The sequence below is a fragment of the Mus pahari genome, chromosome 2, assembly GCF_900095145.1.
Source record: "Mus pahari chromosome 2, PAHARI_EIJ_v1.1, whole genome shotgun sequence".
NCBI lineage: Eukaryota > Metazoa > Chordata > Mammalia > Rodentia > Muridae > Mus > Mus pahari.
The window spans coordinates 53,316,882-53,332,930 of record NC_034591.1 but is presented as its reverse complement, the minus strand read 5'-3'; the positions used below and the strand labels follow the sequence as shown (position 1 = coordinate 53,332,930).

The 16,049-nt window shown below is 40.4% G+C and overlaps 1 protein-coding gene across 1 annotated transcript in view; it reads right to left on the bottom strand.

The window, feature by feature from the left end:
- Positions 1 to 16,049, bottom strand: part of Exoc4 (exocyst complex component 4) — a 711,882-nt gene that overhangs the window by 45,559 nt on the left and 650,274 nt on the right. The window contains exons 16-17 of the mRNA XM_021189789.2: positions 11,389 to 11,567; positions 8,060 to 8,219 (exon numbers count right to left, since the gene is read on the bottom strand). Of these exons, the coding sequence (XP_021045448.1) occupies positions 8,060 to 8,219; positions 11,389 to 11,567 (339 nt within the window). The remainder of the gene's footprint in view (positions 1 to 8,059; positions 8,220 to 11,388; positions 11,568 to 16,049) is intronic.

Below are 16,049 nucleotides of genomic sequence, written 5' to 3'. Positions count from 1 at the left end.
TCCTTTCATGAGTATTTTGTTCCTTATTCTAAGGAGGAATGAAGTATCCACCCAGTGGTCATCCTTCTTGGTTTTCTTCTGTTTTGCATAATGTATCTTACTCCCACCCTTTCTGTTAAGCTCCCTGTTGTGTCTTAGACACATCTGCTCTGAAGTCCCACAGGCTCACACACATCCTCATACTGTAAGCCCAATCCTTTCCCTACCTTACTTACTGATTCTGTGCTTAGATGCTCCAGGGTCACCCTTAACTCTTGTTCCTCTGCCTCTGACATTCAACCATTACTTAAGTTGAGCTGGTTTTTAAACTCCATCTTACTTCCCATATCTGTTTTTATTCCTGCTAGCTCTGAGCAGAATCATGACCTATACACCACACCTTCAGCAATCACTTTACAACTGAGGACATTTACAACTGAAGTCCTACTCGGCTGGAACTACTGCAGTGAATGTTATGAAAAGAGGCCTTGCCTATGGAGGTCCCATTCTATTGTGGGTAGACAAGGTGAACAGTCAGATATAAATAGGTTAGGTATATGATAACAGGAGATAAGTGAGGACAAGGGAAATAATGAAGGGGATGTTTCGAGTTATAGGCAAGAAAGTGGCCTCCATAGCTTACCACAGGGGATCTCACTCCCCCCAGACCTCATCTTCCAGGGTCCCTCACTTTCTGCTTGAATGGCTCTTCCCCCAACTCTGGATAAATCCACTTAGTATTTAAATTATGCATCACTTCCTTACAGATTCTTCCTTGATTGTTCACCTCTCAGGATGATTAGGGAAATGTGAAAATGCGTAGGATATTTCCTTGACAAAGTTCTCTATTAATGTGGTATAAAACTTGAGCTACTCATTTTCTATGACAAATCATTTGGGACTTTTAAAGCTTTAAAGCTCAACATGAAAAAAAACTTACTGCAATATAATTCAGCTACCATACAATTTCCATATTTGAAGTATAGAGTTCAAGATCATTTAATATATCCAGAGTTGTACAGCCATCTGCAAAATCTATTTTAGAACATGTTACTCATTCCTAAAAGAAATCCTGAGTCCACATCTTCATTTCCTCACAAACTCCAAACAGTAAGTAACTGCTAGCTCTGAAGATTTGCCAATTTTTGACATTTCGCACAGATCACATACAGTATAGCCATTCATGGCCAGCTTCTTTAATTTAGCCTCATGTGTAAAGGTTCATCACATATTAAGTTTCATATTATGGCCACATAATATCTATTGAATGGATTCACATTTCATTCTCCCATCAGTTAACACTGTTATAAAATTTGGGTAAAAGTTTTTGAGTGCATGTATTTTTGATTTCTCTTGGGTAGAGTCTCTGAGTCATATAAGTCTATTTTTAACTTTTTGAAGAAGGGATAAACTGTTCTTCAAGGCCACTGTACCTCCCATTGTCCCACAAGCACTAGTTCCTCTATATTCTTGTCAATACATAAAATTATTTTTATTTTATATATATGAGCATTTGCTGGCACGTATGCCTGCACCTTGAGTGTGCACTGTGCATAGAGGCTAGAGGAGTGCACTGAGTTCCTTGGAACTGGAATTACAGATGGTTGTGAGCCACTATGTGGGTGCTGGGAATTGAACCTGAGTCTTCTGGAAGAGCAGTCAATGCTCTTAGCCAAAGAGCCAACTTTCTTTCTTTCTTTCTTTCTTTTTTTCTTTCTTTCTTTCTTTCTTTCTTTCTTTCTTTCTTTCTTTCTTTCTTTCTTCTTTCTTTCTTTCTTTCTTTCTTTCTTTCTTTCTTTCTTTCTTTCTTTCTTTCTTTCTTTCTTTTCTTTCTTTCTTTCTTTCTTTCTTTCTTTCTTTCTTTCTTTCTTTCTTTCTTTCTTTCTTTCTTTCTTTTTTTGACTGTGCAGGTAGGCTTATCCCAATGCGGTGCTGATGTTCATTTCTCTAATGACAGATGATGCTGAGTATCTTTTCCTGCTCAACATAAATCATCCACATGTATCTTCATGGCATAAATGTCTTTGATAACACTTTAATAGATTATTTTTAAAAAGAGGTTTTAGTCACACAAAGTTGAAAAAAGTAACTTCGTATAAAGTTCTCAAGTAACTTATATTCATTATCCCTACTAACATCTTATATTAGTATGGCACATTTATCACAACTAATGAACCAACATTAATATACCATCATTATCTCCAACCCAACTTCATCCAGATTTCCTTCATTTTTACTGCACACTCTTTCTATTTCGGGACCCCATCCAGGATGGGAGAGACAATTAGGTGTCATGTCTCCTGGCTGAGATAGCTTCACCAACTTTTATGTCTGTTTGGTTTGTTTCTAATGGCTTTTATACTATGGAGGAGTGCTGGTCAGGTATTTTATAACTATCCCTGCATAAAAATCTCTCTGATGTCTTTCTTGGACAATTTCATCACGTGGTTATCAAAGCTCTACATTGTGAACATGTTCATGAGTGCTGATATTGATCAATGAGATGCTGCCAATGTGGCCTTTCCATATCATAGCACAGACATTATGTTGTATTTCTATTTGCTCTAGTCACCTCTAAACCTACTATAAACCAAGAGAAACATGTTTAACTTGAGGCTGGCTCCTATTTTAGACAAATTACATAGGAAAGATGGGGTACTATAAATCAAGGTCTAGGCCTCTGATCAAGACTACCAGCAACCAGTTAGTTTTCTGTACTGAGCAGGTGTGACCCAGGGCAGCATTTGACACAAGGCACCTCCAGGGCGCTTCTTTCCCTGCATTACTTACCTTCCTTAGGGATATATACTAACTCTCTCTGTGGGCAACTTTTTAGTGCCCACCCCAGCATACAAACAGTGGGCCAGTTGAGGCCCATTTCTCAGACAGCATCTCTTTTTTTCTTTGCTTGTTCTCCTAGTCAGAACTCACTTCTCATTCTTTCTTCTGGATTCAAACCCCATGTGTAAGCTGATGGTTCCCAAGCTCTTCTCTCTAGGCCACACTCCTATACTCTAGGTTTTTTCTCAAGATCCTCCTCCATTCATCCAAGACCTGTCTCCATTTGTATTCATAAGAGGCATAACAAATATTGTATCACACTCAAACTCTTGGTATCTCCCATCCCCAAACTCATTTAGCTTTACCCATAGTCTGATTCAGTAAATTAAAAACTCTGCTTTGAATTGCTCAGAAGGAAATAGTCACTGGTTCTCCTCATCATCTTGACTATTACAATCTAGCCTAAGCTTCTTCTCATTTTCTCCAGTGCTGATTGGTCACCATGGTTCACTTGAAGGATGACTGTTGGTGTTTTCTGATGGATCCTTCTGTTTATATGCTGGACTTCTCCCCAGGCCTCTGATTCTCAGAGCAGATAGGAGGGTTCAGATTGTGACACACTTCTCCCTCCATGTTAGTGTCTCCTACTTCCTTCTAATGGAAGTCAGTGTCACTACAATGGCCTTCGAGCTCTTAGCTCCTTTGCATACATTCATGATCCCTCCTCTTCTTCTTGTTCTATCCATACTCACCTTTTTGCTTTCATCACCAAACACACTCCTCTCTCTGGGTCTTCATCCTGTGAGTCCCTTTGGTCTTTCTGGTATGGTCTTTCCCTAGATATACTAAAGGCTTGTTCCCACTCTTCCTATAGATCCCACCTTCTAAATATCATTTCATTAAGGACTCTCATGAGCACTGAAATTAAACCCTGCACACTCAGTTTTCCTTTTTAAGCTTAGTTTTTAAAAAAATTATAGTATGTTTGAAAAACCGACATATTTTGCATTTTACTTACAAGTTTGTATTTTGCCTTTCAATATGAAAGTTCATATTTGCAAGTTCATCAGAACTGACATTCTCACATCATCTGACATTTTTTACATTTTACCTATCTATTCTTTGTATTTTGCCTCATAACAATGCAAGTTCCTTTAGGTAAGGACCAAGAGAGAGGACACACGTCCAGAAAATAAGTGTTCATTGAATAATGGAATAATAATGTAAAGAAATGTTTTGTTCTCCATTTTAGAAATGGTGTCCTTACTACTTCTGGAACTCCAGCTTTCATTTCCTTATCTTTGAAAGGTTTAAATGAAGACATTTGTCTAAAGAAATACAAAGTGGGGGTGTATGTGTGGGGGGAGGAGGGTAATGAGTCATGACTGTTAATGAGGTAAGTAGAAAGCAAAGCAGTGTGGGAAAGGTAGAACAAAAGGAGGAGTAGACAGGCTTAGCAGCTACACCTTTAAGACAGTTGGATTCCAAGGAGTTTGAGGGTAGCCTACTTTACATAGCAAGTTCTAAGCCAGTCGGTGCTGTATAGTGAGACCCCATCTCAAACAACGACCACGACAACAACAACAACAACAAACCCAAAAAAACCCTCCAACCCTCCAGTTCTTCCCCAAAACCAAACCAACCAGCCAACCAAACATACATAAATCAAGGACAACAACAACAAAAAACCCCAACACAACCTAAATCTAAATCCAAACAAATATTCTATCCCCTGCAAAAAGGAAGATATGAGAAAGAGAAGAGGAACTGGGGAAACCACTCTGGGATGTTCTTTTTGAATCTACGGAGACTGGCAGATAATCCTGTCACATAGCTCATTACCCTTCTGCTGAGCTCTGTCCTCCTACCACTGGCATCCATGGCGGCCTTGGTGACTTGTTTCTGTAAATGAACATGGCAGCTCAAGTTTAGATGAGCTAAGCCAGCGGGTGCACACTTAGAGACCCAGAACCTTTCCAGTTAATCTGCGATGATTTTCTTGGACAGTGAATCTTTTTGATTCTTAAAATTAAATGGTAGGATGAAGAGTCAAAACGACAGCAACATTGAAGTGACTGTCACCACAGAGGACAGAGCTCTCAGGAATCCTGGGGATGTTCAGACTATCTTGATTCTCTGTTCACCTCATCTACCCCAGTAGAGATTAAAGTACAGCATGTATAAAGAGACAGACAGCCTCGACGTGGGCAGGAAAATCAACAAAAGTAGAACCGCTCCACATCCCCTAATTCCTTAGTACAAGAAGGTGCTATATTTTTGACCAGCCAGGAATGCATGGCAGTAAAAAAACCTACAGGCGTTGTACAACTTCTCGTTAAGTCAGTTTTCTGACACATGGCGACTGGTGATTAATTACTTGTTAGAAGATAACATTTCTATAGAGATTCACTGGAAATACAGGTGCCATTGTCCATGCTTGATTAGACACTGCTTGAGGAATGCTGAGGTGCACTGCTGCAGTCTGTTAGTTCTGGCTGTTTTGGGTATTTATTTTACACAGCTTCAAACTTGGTAGAATTGATGGAGACCATTTCAGAACATTAACTCCTACCTCGAGGAGAAGGGGAAGGTAAGGCTGAGAACTACAGCCACACGAGAACAGGAGCAGACGAGAAGGAAAGAGACCATGGACTGGAGACCTGCATTACAACTTTTGGTACCTTCTGCTGTACAACACTGAGAGACACTCTTGCTTCCTAGGAGTGGATAGAAAACTGACTATATTTGTTGATTAAAACTTTCAGGGCGGATCACCTAACTGGTTATTTTGCAAACTCTACATCAGCTTTGGTTTGGCATCTACTCATTTTCTCACCACATCTAGTGATCATGTACTCTGTTCCAAGGAAACAGTGAGAAGTTTCCCATTTAAGGAGAGATGGTGTCTGATGCAGGATCCGGAGCACAGAACCTGCCCACACTGTATGCACACCAGCCTGTAGAATCCATTTTTGAACTGGGCTAACATTAGACACACCCTCCCTGGTGGTCACATTCACCTTTTACCCACTCCTTGGATATAATTCAGAAACCCAACTGTGAAAGGCATGAGTGAGTTGCCATTCAATTATGTCCTGCAGAAACCCTTCACTGGAACATCGCCCACTGATGCCAATCGCAGTGCTACCCTGTCAGGGCTTCATGATGCAGACACTGTGTTTTTAGTATTTGTTTATGCCCCATACTGTCTGCCAAGGACTGTGTTAATTTACTTATTTCAGCTAAATAAAAAAAATCATTTAAAAAAGGATGATTGAATTTAGGAATTATAGTCCTCAGAGAATTAGTAATGGCTCTTTGTATCCCTCAGGCCTCCATGTTCTTAACTTCCCCTTGTCAATGTTATTATGGATAGACTAATTCAATAATGAGATCATTTCCCATAAGAGCAGCCAAATAAATGCAGCATTCAGTCACACCTGGTTTCCCTAATCTGAACAAGAAAGGCTTTCCACCAAATTTATCATAAAACATGGAATTTAATGAACATACACACACACCACTTTTCTGCAAACAGTAAAAAATATAGAAGAGAGAGTGGCAGAGAAGCAAGTGGGTAGCGACCCACTAGATTAGAAAAGTTAAAAAGGAATACATGCAGGCCACTTTCCAAGCAAAGACCCCAGCACAAGTGTCTTTATCATAGTCAAAGTTACATGGTTCTGTGTCATTCTCTTAAATATTCAAAAACTATTTCAATTTTTCCCAAACTTCTAGAGGAATGTAAAGGCTGTTTCTGTAAAGAAACAGAAGTACTAAACAAGAACATTCTGGACTAAAAACAAGTGTTTTTCTAGTTAAAAAGGCATTTGGAAATGAAGTTCAAGGTCCAGTTCTTCTAACTGTAAGTAACAGAGCATCTGGGAAGGGCGGGAGGAGTCGCTATATACTGCAATTCACATTCTACAAAACAGTTTGAACTGTCAATAAAGCGCCAAGGGTTGGATTATTTATTATACAATGTGGAAACCAAATGGTGTAAAATAAAATTAACCCTACCATTTGAAAAAGTGCCTTAGAAGGAAACATTAAGGAACATTAAGAATTGTGATGAGCAACCTTGAGGAGAAAAAGGGCAACGACTCTGCTCTCAGTGGGAAGAAAATTGGACAGGTTTTAACTGGGTCAACGCAGAAACAGTGTCCACACAGGCACATGTAAAGGTAAGCTCAGTGCTTGCTTACCATGAGAGAAACAAAATGCAAACCACTGACATCCAAAGTGATTAGAAAATACATTTCTGTTAATCTATACCATTAATTTATTCACTTATTGAAAGTGAAATTTTCTAGAAGTATTAATGAGTATTTGGAAAAAAAAAACATGTTTTCAAAGATTATTACTGTATGGCAGAATTCAATGAATATATTTTAAGTTTCATTAACATAGCTTCAACTTTGTAAGAGGGGAAATCATATGCATATGTATGCTTGAAAAACTCAAATGCATGCAGCACATGTAATGAGAGCCCGAGGTAGACCATGCGGCACTCACTGTCTCTTGGCTAACTCAGTACCTACTAGCTTATCTTAGCATCTTGTGAACTGCTGCAAATAGTACTCCTTTACTCAGAGGAAAATCACTGATGGTTTATAGAGTGAGGAACTTGAGTTTGAGGCCAGTGAGACAGCTCAGCGGGTAAAGATACTTGTCACCAGGACCTTCATGGTAGAAGGAGAGAACCATAAGTTGTCCTCTGATCTATCTCCACACACACTCTCCAGTACGCACTCCCTCGCCTTGCTCCTTCCTACCCCTGCCACGAAATAAATAAATGTAAAACAAAAAAGAACAAAACAATAAATATCTTAGACAGTGGGAAAACTACCTTCCTGAGGGATCTGAACCTTTGAAGAGGGTTGTATAGAGTTGCTGGTTTTGTCACTTAAGAATACTGCCTCCCTTTCTTCTTTCTTCATGTATGTGTGTGTGACAGGAATGCATGTGAGTGTGCTTGTTTGCATGTGTGTGCTCACATGTAGAGGCCTGAGATTGATGGCAACCCTCCACCATCTGTCCTCTACCTTACTCATGGAGGCAGGTATCCTAGTAAAGCTCAGGCCTTGGTCTGGGAGTCTTAGTCTCTTCTTCCCAAGGCCGGTATCACAGGGGGTCACCAAACCCACTCACATGACATCTACATGGATCCTGAGAGTTTGAGATCTCTCTCTCTCTTTTTTAAAGATAAGTTTTCTTGTTTTGTTTTGTTTTGCAAAGATAAGCTCATTATAGGCAATGAGCTTTTGGATAAGAAATCTAGCTCAATATTCATTCATACCTCGCAAAGTCCAAGTCTGCCTCCCGTGACATGGTGATGTTGGTCAAATTCTGCTGAAGAACGAAAATGTTCCTACACATTTTCTTGATGCCAGACTCACTGATGCGCCGGAAGTACTGGGCCCCATTAATGAGGATACAGGAGATGAGGTGTCCCAGACCTGAGGGGTCAGCAGAGTAGTAAGGAGGGAAGAAAAGATACATTAATGGCATCTGGCTTAAACTAACACAGAGGATAACTCTTTTCATCTTCCACAGGTTTAAATAACTCAAGAAAACATGTGTCCCATTTGCAATAGCTAATCTTGCAATAGCTTTAGAATACTTCTACACAGATTTAGAAGTTGCAAATGGGAAATTTTAATATAGTATGTCAAATTTGGTATCTTCACAACTCAGTACTGCTATACTCACCGAAAGCCACCATCCACAGGGCTTCAAGAATAAGCCAGGGTGATATAAGCTATAAACATGCAAAGCAAGTCCTACTGTATATGCAGGTATTTGGAGAAAAGAAAAGAACACATGCACACACAGTGATTTGTTCTCTTCTACACACGAAACACAGGAGGGTACACATTTTGCTCTGAACATGATTGAAAGCCTACATATGTAAAATAAAGTCATTCCTAGGTGAAGCATTATGAATAATAATGCTAATATTTAGCTGTCCATGTATTAGCCATCTTCCAATAACTTGCCAAAATAACAAACAGAAAGGGAAGAGTTGGGACACTTGTTATATGTTCTCCAGGCCTTTTAGGAAACATGAAGTTGTTCGTTTGGCCGCATACATGCAGATATGCAAGCATGGTGATACTGTAGATATCAAGGGAATGGACACTGTACAAGGAATGCCCCATAAGTGTTCCATGGCAATGCCTACATGTCTGCAATCTCCAAGTATGCCACACGCATTACTGCAAACAAAGAAGTTAAGGGCAGGATTCATGCCAAGAGATTTAATGTGTGGATTGAGCCCATCAAGCGCTCTAAGAGCAGAGACAGCTTCCTGAAACAGGCCAAGGAAAATGATCAGAAGAAAAAGGAAGGCAAAGAGAAGGGCACTTGGCTTCACTATGGGTTTCTCCTTGGCCAAGGCACTCTCTCTCTTGCTTTAGCTATTCTCAATCAACATCCCTTCAAGACCACAGGCTTGTGTTGGGGATTGGTTCTAACGAAATTTGTGTTAATTTGGGTCTCAAAATCACCCAAGAATTTACACATCTGCATGTGAGACATTGATGGCTCCTGCCCTCAGTTGGTTCTCATTGGTAAATAAAGTTGTCATTGGCCAATGGCTGGACAGGGAGACAGAAGTGGGACTTGAGAGTTCCAGGGCAAGGAACCATGGGGAGAAGGTTTTAGAAGTACCATGATGGGGAAGCAGGACAAGCAAGCCCGAGAGCTGCAGGAGAGAAACCAGACACTATGTAAGAATTGGTGTGGAATGGCCCCAGGGGCCACTTTCTCAGTTGGGTCAGGGGTAGCAGAGATGGAATATAGATTTTTAATTTAGGAATATTGAAGGGGAGAGTGTGCTAGCTGCAGGGAGGTTTGAAAATGTCCAGCCATTGCGCTGTTTAAGGCATATTAAAAATAAGGTTGTTTTTTTTTTGTGTGTGTGTGTGTGTGTATGTGTTTTATTTGTGAATCCACAACATCTGGCAGGTGGAGAGAAATGCACACGCAGCTGGGAAGTTTAGAGTGGATTAACTAAGCACCGCTATGCGCTTATTTATGCTGTTTACAGTGGGGAAAGAGATTTGGGCTCAAAGAAAAAGAGATACAATATGAACGTGAAATTTAAGGTAGAAAAATATTTTTAGGTTACAGCATATCCTGCTATGGTATAATATGGCATGATAAATGATAATATGGTATAGTGATGGGGGTGTCTCATTTTTAAGGTATAAAATATTAATAAATTAAAATATCATTAAGTAAATTCAAGCACATGGATCAGACCATTGCGGAGGTGCAGGGCTTGGAAAAGCCACATTAGGAACAAAGAGAAAGCTCTGTGGGCTAAGAGAACAGTGGCAGAGGCTCTGAGGGACACAGAGGCTGGAAGCTGCAGACAAGTGTAAAGGCAATATCCAGTCCAGTGTCTCAAGGCTAGCCAATGGCACATGTCATAATTATTTGCCCTTTGGGGTAGAATCTCCTTCGTAAAACGTTCCATCCTCAGAGCTCCATTTTAAAACTTTCATCATAGAAGAGGATTTCACCTCTTTTGGGGCAAAGGTTGCAAAGCTGCTGTTGTACAGTGTGCTCATAAAGCTAGCAGTGGCCATGCACCAACATCTCATCATCTGCAGCTTGTCACAATCTTTAGACAATGTCCTGTTCTATGTGAAGACTCTGACAACTTCTAATATCTAGGCCCATGCTTTGAGAAACAATCAAAAGGGCATATGATATAATTTTACCAGAGGATGTCTGTTACGGGTCTGGTTCTTGTGGATATTACTGGGAGGAGTGAGATCTTTAGGACTGAGGCCTAGTGGGGAGCACTGTGAGATACTGGTCTCTTTATTCACACTCTGGCCACAAGGTCAGCAGCTCTGCCATTAATTCTCTCCTGGTCTCTGCGGTCTGGACCCCTTACCTCTCGCACTTCACCTAAAAGCAGTGGATACCCTTGATCATAAATGGGAAAATAAACCTTTCTCTTGATAGCTTGGTTATTCTAGGTACTGGATTATAGAGAAAAGGTTTGTGGTAGAATTCAACATGAAGAACTATTTGGCTGGCACCATACTTTTTAAAAGTTTGAAGGCAAATATCTCTAGGTACTACTGCCTCCCACAGCACTGTTGATGGAGGCTACTGATAGAGGGCACTGAAGCAGCTGCCATACGTTACGGCAGAGCAAGGGGTCTGATCACTTCAGCGAGCAATGCACTCTGTCCGAGAAACCTCCCTGCTGGGGGCTAGGCAACCAGACAAAGGCTTTTCAAGGTTCCTTACTCCCTGTCTGTGTAGGTAGGAAGCTTTTCTTTTTCTCTCCTTCTTTTCTTTCTTTAAACAAGCTCCTCTCAAGTTAATTTGTGGTCCACTCTGCACATGTTCCCAAGTCTCTGTGGCAGGTAGAGGACAGACATCAGCATTATCTAATAAAAAAATCTCCCTATCAGCCAGGAGCAAGTGGCAGTCAGCATCTATCTACCCATACAGAAAGCTAGGTGCAGCAGTTCTAATCCAAACACACTAGCAAACCACTTTTCCTGACACATATTAGTAACCATTTCTAATACAGATACTCATGAACACCTTTACCCTCTCTTTCTCCCTCTCAGGCTCCTAGACACAGAGGTAAGCTCTGACCTTCAAAGATGTACTGGAACTTATGTTGCTGGAGGCTGGCGCTCATGGCCTCTTCCATGGCACTGATGTCTTTGTTGAGCTTGACCACTAGAGGGTCATAATCCATACTCTCCACATTGGCAACGATGGCATAGTTCCCCTCCTTTGCCAGAGGGATGAGATAGTGGAAACAATGAACTCTGAAAGAGAGAGGAATGGGAAGAGTAATTAATATAAAATTTCCCCATGAGGTCACGGATCTGCCCGGGGAAGAGCGCCGAAATATTTGAAGCAGCCACAGTCTTTTTACCTATGCCTCCCATTGGTCTTTTCTTAACCAAGATGCCATCTCAGTTATACAGCTGAATGATCTGAAGCAAGTAGGTGTCTGTGAGGTTTGCTCATTTAATACATATACTCTTGGTAAGAAATAAACAACTTCTGAACTTCTTTTCAATGGCGAGATTGTATGCACAGTGAAGAGGGAGATAGGGGCATCTTTTCAGAGATGTTGTTATGAAGACGCTGAGAGGCTGAATTTCCATCCTTGATGGTCTTGTTTCCCAACTTTGATACTTACTAGCTGTGTGACTTTAGGCAAGACAGTGGAATCTTTCTATGTCTCAGTTTCCCCTGAAATTAGCATAATAGTAACTTCTGCCTCAAAGGGCCCATGCAAAGCATATCATATGGAGTCTGATGTGAAGGAAGCACACAGTAAGAACTGACAACTATCACTAGTTTTACATTAATCGTTGCCAGCTTATTATGCGAATGAGTCACTTACTGAACATGTATAAATTTTCGAGGAACTATGCCAGCACCTGGAACTGTAACACAGTTTGCAGCATTAAAGATGCCACAGCTCAATGGGGCAGAATAATAAGAATGCCTAAAAGAATAGTCTGAAGAGAAAGCTCAGTGGCTGAGAGCACTTACAGCTCCCACAGAAGACCTGGGCTCAGTTTCCAGCATCTACATGCTGGCTCACAGCCATCCATAACTACAGTTCTTCGTCTTCAATGTGTCTGGATTTGGAATCACCCAGGATATACACCTCTAGGTACAACTTTGAGGGTATTTTCAGAGATGTTTAGTGAGAAGGAAAGAATATGTGTGGTACCATTCCATGTACTGGTAATCCAGGCTGAATAAAGAGGGGAAAAAGAAGGAAGCCACCAGGTCCCCCACTCATTGTCCCTCTCACTATGTTTCCTGGCTGTAGATGCAGGGTGATTAGCCTCCTCATGCTCTTGCCACCTCACCTTCCTGTCTTGATGGGCTGTATCCCTTCAAATTGTGAGCTGAAAGAATTAAATTTCCCCTTTAAGCTCCTCCTAGCTTTATGTAAATATAAATTTTCATTGCTCTTGACTAATTTCTTACAAGTAGGCTTTGCTGAGTCAGAGGCTAAGGGAACTGGAGTTTTGGAAGAAATGAACTATGTGTTAATGAGCTTTATTGTTTTGTTCTCCTCACATCATTCTAGTTATTCTGTATCTTAGCCAGCACTGTGTGCCAGTTAAAAAGTATTTGATTTTGGTCATGTAGGTGCATTATAGTATCTCATAGTAGTTCCCCTCCACCAACACCATTTTTCTAAACAGTAACAATGTTAGACTTTTTTCATGTTGTGAACTGGAAGCTGTTTTGGCTCTCCTGACCAGGCAGCAAGATTCAAGGATCAACCTATCTTTACCTGTTCCCCCCAATGCTGGGGTTAGGTACTCATAGCCACATCTGACATTTTATGTTCCATGGGTTCGAGGGAATCAAACTCAGGTTGCTATGCATATACAAGTGGTCTTTCCACAGAGCAATCTGTCCAGTCTCAAGCAATATCCTTAGAAAGTTCCATATGAGGAAATACAAATATAAATGACTATAGTTAAATTTCATTGATTTCAGATTATCCTCACAGCTGCTAATTAATAAGTAATGTCACCAACAAAAAGCCCAATCTGACATTCCTGAGTTAATTGGCAAAAAGAATAGTTTTGATCAAGATGCAACAAACGGCTCAGGTCATAGCCCCTTTCCAATGTGATCTTCCTGATGTAATTAATGAAAAGTGACCCACTGGGGAGTAGGAATCTTGATTAGTGCAATTAATCTCTACCTTGCAGAAATTAAAAGGAAGTGGCATTAGTTGAAATATAAGCATCTATACTCACGTATCTTTAAACTAGGCTTAAAGTTTTAGCAGCATAGCCACACTTGATAGGAAGTGTGTGCTAAAAGGCATGGATTTGAATATGGGACAATGGCTCTGAGCAAAAGTGAGAGTTTTGTTCCATGTAGATCACATGAGAGGGGAGTGACATGAGGTTAGGGACATGGGCTGTAGAATGTCATCCTAAACTGTAGAGACCAAGTCCTGGGGATTTTATGCCAGAATATATAGGGATCCTTAAGAGAACTTTACAGATTAATTAAAAATTAAAAAAATGATGTGTGTGTCTCCATGTGCACATGAATGCTCGTGCCTGAAGCAGATGTGAAGAATTTGTCGTTGCCTGATATAGGTGCTGGGAACTGAACCTGGGTCCTCTGTGCTGTGTTTCTCCATCCCAAGAGAACTTTAAGCAGTACAATGATAAGATCAAAGACTAGCTTTGGCACAAAGAAGGAGTAGCCTGCTGGTAGGACTCAGAGACAAATCAGAGTTGGGTTAGAAGATTTTGACACACTGCAGGTGAACCTTTTTGATGATAATCTACAGCCAAGGGCAGAGAGGAGAGACCACTGCTTAAAGTGCTATCTTCCTTTTCCCAAATGATCAGAAAAAAAAAAATGTCACCAGTGAATATCAAATTCAAATAAAGTTTTATTTTTCTCTGGGTTCTGGTGTGCTGTTGCTGACCTTCACCCGACTTTGGCATTAAGGTTTTCTGCAAACACTGCTGATTGCACAGCAGGATGGTTGATTTTCAGAAAGTGAACACTTAGGATCCCAACGGTGACAGGCAGTTGCTGTTGAACCCACTTAGAGCCCTCCTGATGGTAAGGGAAATCAGCTGATAAAGGTGACATTCTTGGCACTGTGGACTCAAATGGCAACTTAATTTTCTTTTTCTAAAGTTCAAATATGAAAAAAAGCTCTCAACAACTTGGAATGGTCTTACCATGCCTTTCATCTCTTGAGGGGTGTTGTCATCTGCTTTCTGCCTCAAATTGTAGAAAGACACTGCTTGGTGGTTAAACGTGATCTACAGTGACATGGGGAAAATGTCAAAGTTCTTTGGATGGGTTCTTTAACACAGAACCTGTAAGACTTGAGAACTATTTTTTTCTCTTTTGCTTTGAACTTAAACAGTACTAAAGACTTATATAAGCTATGGATATAAAGCTATTTGGGGGAATAAGATAAAGTTTGGCATTTGAAGTTGTTCTGGGCTTTTGCTGGCATAACCCATTAATATATTTCACATGGCTTTCACTTTTAATTTGGTTCTTACTGCCGTGTTTTCATGGCTGAAAGTGCTTGAGAGAGTATCACTTTTCATCATGCCAGTTCTGGTCAGGGCCTCAATTATAGTTCTCTTTCACAATAGGATGGGGATAAAATAAGTATTACTTAAGTATCAGAATAAGGATGAGGTTGGTCACCTACTCTATGTGGTGGTCTGAATGAACAATGTCTTACACAGGCTCATGTATTTGAATACATGGTTCCAAGTTAGTGGTGCTATTTGGAGAGGTTATAGAACCTTTAAGGGGTGGAGCCCTGCTGGAGGAAGTCAGCTACTGAAGTGGGCCTTGACAGTGTATAGCCTCTCCCCTAATTTCTTTTCTCTGCTTCATGTGTGTTGATAAAATGTGGTCTCTCTGCTTCTTGTTCCTGCTGCCATGCCTTATCTGCCATGATTGACTAGAACTGTAAGCTAAAATGAACTCTTTCTTTCGTAAGTTGCTTTTGGTCATGACATTTTATCGCAGCAACAGAGAAGTGATTAATACACCCTCCGTACTTGCAGGTGCATCTGGCTGACTTAAAAGTGGACTATCATGTAAAACTGCAATTCATAAAACAATTCATTTCCTTTCAAGAATACAGTCTTGTTTATGAAAATCGGAAGAGCTTATTTTTATGAAGAAATCATACAGATATCATGACTGGTTCAATTACGGGGCCATTTATAATAATGAACAAGACACACCTGAGGCGTGAGCAGTCTCCTCTCCAGCCCTGCACTCTTGGTTCACACAATGATGATTAGCACAATATCTGTTCTGTTTATTTTTATCTTCACCAGTGCTCCCCTCCCCCCACTGACAATATTATAGGATAGAGGGAGTGTTGGCATTTATCGCCTCAGCCATATGTGGAGAAGTTGGTTATTTCTGTGATCCACACACAGCAAGAATAAGGACAGAATGGAGAAAGATTCATAGAAAACAAATGGAATGTTGGAACCGGGTTATAACAAGAAATAAAAAAATTTATAAAAACTATGTTTAGTATTCTCAGAGCAAAGGAAAAATAATTCTGTATCTAGAGCATTAAATCTGAGGCTGAAATGATCCTTTCCCATTTTTAAATTAATACTGAAGGAGGCATGGAATTGAATATTACAATTGTGTGATTGCTTATCGAGTTGATGAGACACGTTTGGCATTGTAAGAACAGTACTGGTAAGAAGCACAAACAATAAAAGGGACAGGACAGAGGTTAAGGATTT